Raw genomic sequence first — 8,915 nt, forward strand, 5'->3', positions numbered from 1 at the left:
TGTGCCATGTATTTCATATTTATATTTTGAACATCTAATAGTGTACATGTAAATGTGAGTAATTTACTGGTGTATATGCACCTCTTTTACGTATGTACTAATAAGCGAAGTTGGATTTAAATCCTGCGTGGTGCCTGATACACTGTCATGAATTGTGCAACACATTTCTTCTCCCTCTTTATGTTTTGTCAAGCCCCTTAAAAGTCCTTGTCTGTACTCCTAACAATTTTGAACCTTAAGACCTCTTTTAAGGGTTAAGATACTTTCTGAATTACTTTTTTCTTTTTTAGGATTTTTTTCTTTAGTTTTAAGAGGAAACACCCACATTTCTAAGAATTTTCATGAATACGGGCCCAGATATTCCTCGTTTACTAAAGACTTTATTGGTCACATATTTATCTACTTTAAAGTTTTAGAAAAGATCTTAACAACATTAACACTGTACTCAGATTTTTCTCCTGAACTAAAGACTCTGGTGGTCTCTTATTTGTTTCGTTTTTAAAGTTTTTGAAGAGATCTCAACGAAATCACATACTGTGCTCAGATTTTTCTCCAAAGCTAGAAACTCTGTATCTTTCATATTTTTCTCTTTTAAAGCTTTAGAAGAGATCTCAACCTGGTCAATCTCCTGCTCTAAAGACTGAGAAACTCTCATATTTGTCTCCTTAAAATTCAGAAGTGATCTCAACAACTTTACAAAGTCAAATGTGTCAATATGAGCTCAAACATTTTCGCCTTTAAAAATCGCCTTTAAAGTTGTCCAAATGAAGTTCTTAATAGGGCATATAACTAATCCAAAACTAAGTTTTGATCAGGAGTGCATCTAGAAAATAATTTTTAGGGTGGCAAAGGGGTGGCATGGGGTTTGTGAGGTGTGGCAACACCAAAGAAAGTCCCCATGCGTAGTTGTTATGATTCCTGTCTGGTCTGCCCGCCACCAGAGGTTGCCTGTTCTTCCCACAAACAGTTCACATTACACAGACTGTTGCACTACACCCCGGACTACGTTTCCCATCACCCATTGCGCTGATTGTGCTAACACCTGTAGCCAATAAGACGCTCTATTTAAGCCTTGGACTTTCCCCTGTTACTCGCCGAGTATTGTGGTGTATTGTTTCCCGTCTAGTTCCCTGGTTCTCTGGTTCCCTGGTTTCCTGAGTTTAGCTTTCTAGCCTGGTCATCTCGTTTCGTCTGTCTCGCCACCTGCCTTTAGGACCTCTCGCTCATTTGTTCGGAATACCCCTTTTCCTCGCCCTTTGGATTACGTTCAGCGCTGATCGACCCTCGCCTGCTTCACGGACTATCCCCACATCTTGTCTACGCTGTACTTGTCTGCCATTGTTCCGACCCTGCCTGTTTTCACTATGTCTCTGTCTCGTCATAATAAAAGCTTGGATTTGGATCCGCTCGCTTCTCGTCTCCCTCTCCACGTTACAGAATACTCAGTCAAACAAGGATCCAGCAGCTTTACACACTGACATTCTACAGGTATGGACACAACTAAAATATTATTCAGACTCAAACAAGGACCGCGATCATTAGAGCATCATGTTTGCGAATTCCTGGCTATTTTAAATCATTCAGACCTCCAGGACTATCTGTTAATTGAGATTTTTTGCAATGGCGTAAATTAACCTTTAAAGGTGAGACTTAGACGCGAGGGTCTGCGTTCATATCTCGCTGCTTTCATGGACTTTGCTTTATTGACTGTGGGCTCATCTTTTACTGTGGGTGTTGCGGATGAGGAACGCGACATCACGGTTGGGACAACCGCAAAGACAAGTCAGCCGCGAACCCTGGGACATTCTTATATAATGGTTGCTACTCCGGTGTTGAGTCACGCTTGTAAAATGGCGGCCGCACTGGAGCATGCTCACATAATGGTGGCTACAGCGGAGCCCGTTCTCAAAATGGCAGCGAAGACAAAGCTCCGTCTTGCTGCCATACCAGAGTCAAGTCAAGTTACAACTGTTGCTCCTGAGTCCAGTCAAGTTACAGCTGCGGTTCCCGAGTCCAGTCAAGCTATAGCTGTCGTTCCTGAGTCAAGCAGAATCAAAGCTATTGTTCCTGAGCCAAGTCAAGTCACAATTGATCTTTATGAGCCAAGTCAAGTCACTGCTGTTGTTCCTGAGTCAAGTCACGTCTTGGCTGGTGGCCCAGAGTCAAGTCACGTCTCGGCTGGTCGCCCAGAGCCTCGTCACGTCTCGTCTGACTGCCCAGAGCCTCGTCACGTCTCGTCTGACTGCCCAGAGCCTCGTCACGTCTCGTCTGATGCCCCAAGGTCACGACCTATCATGATGGCCAGCGTGCTGGACCCACCACTAGTGTCTGTGTGGGATGCAAGCATCCCAGTGGCATCAGCGCCTTTAAATCCGACCATTAAAGAGGTCCTGCCATCCGCTGCTGCTCTTCCCTTAATGGCGATTGCCATTTGGTGACTCTCTGGATTGTTTTCTGTGTGGAGCGTCTTGGTGGGGGGCTCTGTTATGATTCCTGTCTGGTCTGCCCGCCACCAGAGGTCGCCTGTGCTTCCCACGAACAGTTCACATCACACAGACTGTAGCACTACACCCCAGACTACGTTTCCCATCACCCATCGCGCTGATTGCGCTAACACCTGTAGCCAATAAGACGCTCTATTTAAGCCTCTGACTTTCCCCTGTTACTCACCGAGTATTGTGGTGTATTGCATGGTTGTTTCCCGTCTAGTTCCCTAGTTCCCTGCTTCCCTGAGTTTAGCTTTCTAGCCTGGTCATCTCGTTTCGTCTGTCTCTCCACCTGCCTTTTGGACCTCTCGCTCGTTTGTTCGGAAGACCCCTTTGCCTCTCCCTTTGGATTACGTTCGCTGCTGATCGACCCTCGCCTGCTTCACGGACTATCCCCACATCTTGTCTACGCTGTATTTGTCTGCCATTGTTCCGACCCTGCCTGTTTTCACTATGTCTCTGTCTCGTTATAATAAAAACTTGCATTTGGATCCGCTCGCTTCTCGTCTCCCTCTCCACGTTACAGATGTTTTTGGAGATTTATAGTCTGACATACACAGTTGTGTTCACAAATATTGCATTACCATTAAATAATCATCTATACTGTTTAAAATGAAAACATTTCACGTAAGTTAACATTTCAATGTCCATCATGGCACCAAGTCAATAAACAATATAAAAAAACTTCAATAGGTTATACAGTAAATGTTTCTGAGCTTGTATCTCTCAAGAAGACATGTGATTCTATTAAATTACTACTTAGATGGTATAAATCACGTTTTAGTGCAAGTTTAAGATGTTAATGTCGATGATTTAATGTTAATTTAAGAAATATTATTAACAGCATGTTATTAACAGAGGTGGGAATGTCTGTAATCACTTATAACACACAAACAACTATAAAATCTAGCAACACCCCAGCAACTGCATAGCAAGAGCCTAGCAACCACCCAGAATATCCTAGCAACCAACTAGCAAACATCTAGAACATCTGACCAAACTATTTATGTCTTTAAACAAGTCTTAAGACAAGCCAGCATAAATTTGTCTTTCAAACATTTCAATCTAGTTATTACAGGTATTCTTAAATGATTACACACAATTAAAATACAACGATGACTCTGCCCAGTGAACACTCATGAGATCAATAACACTAACAAAAAACTCTTATTAGGAATTCATTTGCAACTCAATGTCTATTACAGTATACAACATAAAGACACAAGACTAGTTATATCTCTAGGTAGTCATTTCTCAGTTCTGCAAAAATGCAGTAGGCTACACATAAAAAATGGTTACAAATAAAATTTGACAATCACACATTTGAAGCTGTACAACATGTGCTACAGTTTACTGTACATATAGAATAGTGAAATTTCCATCTTCTAATGTACTGGTACTGTAGCATAATTAGACTGTATGTGTAAGTATAACACCCATGTAAATGATTCGTTCTTTTCTCTCCTCTCTCTGTTGTTGGCAGTCGCCACCCCGGTAGATCCGCCCCTGGTTTTGATATATTTACAGTACAAATTTTACTAAATATCTTCATAGAAGAATCAATAATTTTGACCCATACAATGTATTTTTGGCTATTGCTACTAATATACCTCAGTGACTTAAGACTGGTCACTCCAGGGTCACATTTTTTAAAGGAGACAAATATGAGATCCCCAGAGTCCTAAGCTTACGGAAAAACGGAGCACAATGTAATAATAATAATAATAATAATACATTTTATTTATGTAGCACCTTTCCAGTGCTCAAGGTTGCTCTACAGTGAAAATACATTTAGAAAAGAAGAACATGAATATATTTGATCAAACATGACAAACATAAGCACAGGTGACACAATGAGAAAACAACACAAAATGAGAATGGTAACATTCAGAAAACAAAAACATGGAGCACATAACTTATGAATGATAAGAGAACAGGTGAGTTTTAAGAAGTGATTTAAATTCAGGAATATTATTGACACAGCGGAGAGATGGGAGGAGAGAGTTCCAAAATTTGGGTGCAGCAACACTGAATGATCTACCCCCCATTGAAGGTGACACTGGGGGATACTGAGAAGACCATAATCAGAGAAGCATAATGAGTGAGTTGGGGAATAGGGGAGGAGCTGTTTACAGAGATACCGGGGAGCCAGGTTATGCAATGATTTAAAAGTGAGCAGGAGAATTTTGTATTTATTACAATATGCAACAGGAAGCCAATCGAGATTAACAAAATTGGAGTGATGAGCAGAGAGCTTGGTGTGGGTGAAAACAGTAGTCTAGCAGCAGAAATTTGAATATATTGTAACCTGGAAATGGAACTGGCAGGTAAACCTCTAAAAAGGGGATTACAATAATCAAGGCATCAGCATCTTTAAAATGAATAAAATGGTGGAGCTTGGCAATGCGACATAAATGAAAGAATGTTGAACTGCTAACAGAGTTAATATGAGCTTTAAAAGAGAGAGATGAATAAAAAATAACACCTAGATTGTAATGCTGTTGAGGTCTCTTATAAACTTTTGAGGAGACAAATGTGACATCCACATCCAGCTAAGAAGAAAAGTCTGAGCAGAGTGTGTAATGATGATATAAAAAAATTAAAGGAGACCATAGTGTTTTTTTTTTAGTTTTTTCAGGAGACAAGTTTTAGAAGCCAGAGACTCAAAGAAAAATCTAAAATCAATCTTAAAATAACCTCATTTCTGTCTAGGAGAAATATCTGAGATGTTAAAGAGATCTTATTTTTGGAACAGGCCCCAGTTCAGTCAATGAAAACAGCAACAAGTCCAGTGGAAAAATCCTGAGCAGATTTAGTGATTTCTTTTGAGTTGTCTGATTTACTGTGAAATAAGCAGTGAGAGACAGAGTCTGAAAGTGTCTGTGAGAGCTGGCAACCAAGTTCCTGTTCTAGCATGTTTAGCACTTTGCTAGCAGATTTTTAGAACTTTGCTAGTCTGTTTAAAGCACATTTAACATTTTTTAAAATCTTGATAATCTTGTTTTCAGAAACATTGAAAGCCAATATAATAATATGATTTTGTTTGTTTACTAACTAAATGTGACTCTGTGTGCTTTCTAGTGTGGATCATGGAGGAGAATCCAGGATTGCAGCAGGACTAAAGAAATGTACGTCTCTACACACACACACACACACACACACACACACACAGATCTGTAGTGATTGTTGTTGTGTTATAAATGTCTCTGTTCTTGTGTTCAGATGCCTGTTTTCTCACGCTGGACCCAAACACAGCAAATACTGAACTCATTCTGTCTGAGGGGAAAAGAAAGGTGACACATGTGGAAGAGAAACAGTCATATCCTGATCACCCTGACAGATTTGATGAGTTTCAGCAGGTTCTGTGTAAAGAGAGTGTGTGTGGACGCTGTTACTGGGAGCTGGAGTGGAGTAGTGCTAAATATGTGTCTATATCAGTGTCATATAAGAGCATCAGCAGGAAGGGAGATGGTGATGAGTGTTTTTTTGGATATAATGATCAGTCCTGGAGTCTGTACTGCACTCCATCCAGTTACTCATTCACACACAATAACATATGGACTGATCTCCCAGTAGAGTCCATCATCAGTAGAATAGGAGTGAATGATAATGATGATGATTTGATGGATCACAGTGCAGGAACTCTGTCCTTCTACAGCGTCTCTGACACAATGGACCTCATCCACACAGTCCAGACCACATTCACTCAGCCGCTCTATCCTGGGTTTGGTGTTTGGTCTGGATCATTAGTGAAACTGTGTAATGAATCAGAATAGACAGATCAGAACACTTTGAGCTGCATGATAAATCAGAAATGGTGAGATGTTATACTGCAGGGCTGTTCAACAGGCGGCTCACCAATCATCTTCATCCAGCCCAAGAGTGTACGGGCAGGTCGCACATACGAAAAAGAACAGAAAGAGACATAACAGCAACAATCTCCCGGAGACCACAACATCGATAGACTCTGGGGGTTAACAAGCGCTTATGTGAGGGAGTTAAGAGATAATCACAACTCTAGTTTAAACAACAATAAAGACGTTTATAAAGAAGTGTTATCGGTCAAACGTCTGGTGAGAAATAACACAGACGCTGGACAAAAAGGAATATCAAATAGAGTATAGTATGAAAGTCTGAGCGTTTGGCCGTACACATACAATTAGTCAAAATACATGGTTTTAACCAGTCTTCAATGAATTCTAAAGCCCAAAATGACTGTAAAGAGTTGAGAGAAAATTTAATGTGTGTCAGATGCATGCCGTGTTGCATCACGCCGCTTGCGTCTGGTGTAGACATGGTGTAACTTCTGTAGCTTAAAAAAATAATTTATGTTCAATTTATAGCTTATGTGAAGTTTTGTAAAATAATATCTTTCAATTACACTTTGATGTTGAATGACTATAATTATTTTTAGGGGAAACTGCATTTAATAGTTTTTAACATTTAATCAGTAGCATTTTTAGTATAATGGCTACTTAGTAAAAAGGTGCCATTAAAATTTAATTTAAAATATACCATCTCTAGGTTGTTTATGGCAATATAAATATATTCATTTGCAATTAATCACGATTAATTACAGAAAAAAATATGCAAATAATTATTATTTTTTTAAATCGATTCACAGACAGCACTAATGTTAACCTTTTGTAGATGTTGGTGTTGGTAATATTAAGTTCATTTTACTGCTGAATATGCATTTCAATTTAATTTCTAATTAAACCCTCAGAAAGGAAAGGCCCTCACCCCTTTTGGGGCACTTCTGTTTTTCAATTCAATAATCCGGTCCTCAAATGAAGCTAATTGAATAGCCTTGATTTATTCTTAACTGTTTTAATTCATTGTAAATCCATTTTTAAATCATTTTAAATGTTCTTAAATTCCTTGTTTTTATTGTTGTGATTATTTTTATGATTATTTTAATTTCTTTTATGTACAGCACTTTGAATTTGTGTATGAAATGTGCTATATAAATAAACTTGCCTTGCCTTGATACAGACCTGGTTTCATAAACAGGACTTAGACTAAACCAGGATTAGGCCATAGTTCAATTATTATTATTATTATTATTATTTTAAAATAAATATATTTTAATAAAAACAAAAAAGAAACAAACAAACATACAAACAAACAAACAAACATTACTGGTGTACATGTTGAGACAAAACAAAGGCACTGATATATTTTAAGATCAGTCAGTGCAAGTTTCTTTCAGTTAAAAAGCTCAGTCTTACATTTTAGTCTGGAACTAGGCTTAAGCCTTGTCTGTGAAACTAGGGCTTGGAGTCTCTTCATGACAATACTGCAGCTGAACTTCTGTCACTGAAATGACATCAGAATAAATGTGTTTAATAAATCTAATAAAAGATTAGTTTGTGTGTGAGTCCTGCTTAGTGCTTTTCTCAACCTACATTGTTGTTTATATTTTAGTGTAACATCAATCGTTTGAAAAGTACCTCTCACAAACATTCATCAACATGTAACTCTTATATTTTAGAATTCATTTTAGAATACCCCCCCACCCCCCTTCATGTGAAATTGTCACACTGGTTTTGGGTTTTGAGACGGTGCCGAGGGCGATTCGAGAGCAGCCGGCTAACTCAGCCCCCGCAGTTTCTCCAGAGAGGCTGGGGGAGCTTTGATGACGAAAATTGTTTCTGTTGCTCACGAAAATATTTTTGAACTGTCTGTGTATTTGACAAATATTGCATTTTACTCACTTCATCTTTGATAGAGTACGCAAACACCACAAGAGTTTCACTAACGAGAGCAGAAAGTGTCCGACTTGACGGCTTAGTTTTCAACTCCTCCCCCGACTGCTCTCGGCTAATCTCGTTGACCGCTGTCTGTAGCCGTGCTTTAAGACCAACACACCTTTAGTCATGGCCTGCATTCAGCCCGTAGACTGTAAAAAAAAACATGGACATAGTGTCCGTGACGTCACTCATAGGTTTCTGAAGAGCATTTTAGAAGCCTAAAGTGGGCAGAGTCGAAAATTTGTTATTGATATTTTGGGACATTCAAGGCCTCATTTATCATGTATATAAGTATCTTGGAGAAAAGCCCAGGAGAAACCAAGGCAGAACACAGTATAACATCAGTTACCGCTCTTTGACCTTGTTTTGGAATGATCAAATTGAGTTATGGTGCTCTGCATTTGTTTAGCCGTTCATCAATATTACTGTGCCGCCCTGGAGTTACTGTTATACTGTATTCTGCCTTTGTTTTACTGTCCATTAAAGTCTGCCGCATTTAAATTACGGTGTAGCCTAACTTGTGTACTTTCATACATCTGTTGACACTTCATTAGACAAACAAATTAGATGGGGGATTTACAAGATGGCTTCTTGATCGCACGCGTTTCGATGAGCTCTGCAATCCTAACAGTGTAATCTGACTTTCGTAACGTTGTTGCAAAGTACATTTTGAAAG

The 8,915-nt window shown here is 39.2% G+C and overlaps 1 protein-coding gene across 1 annotated transcript in view; it reads left to right on the top strand.

Annotated features, from left to right (window-relative positions):
* LOC127157881 (NACHT, LRR and PYD domains-containing protein 12) overlaps window positions 1–6,913 on the top strand; it is a 36,572-nt gene extending 29,659 nt beyond the window's left edge. The window contains exons 7-8 of the mRNA XM_051101075.1: window positions 5,568–5,614; window positions 5,709–6,913. Coding sequence (XP_050957032.1) covers window positions 5,568–5,614; window positions 5,709–6,262 — 601 coding nt within the window. The 3' untranslated portion in view covers window positions 6,263–6,913. The remainder of the gene's footprint in view (window positions 1–5,567; window positions 5,615–5,708) is intronic.
* The last annotated feature ends 2,002 nt before the right edge of the window (window positions 6,914–8,915 follow it).

Source organism: Labeo rohita, unplaced genomic scaffold, assembly GCF_022985175.1.
Source record: "Labeo rohita strain BAU-BD-2019 unplaced genomic scaffold, IGBB_LRoh.1.0 scaffold_123, whole genome shotgun sequence".
NCBI lineage: Eukaryota > Metazoa > Chordata > Actinopteri > Cypriniformes > Cyprinidae > Labeo > Labeo rohita.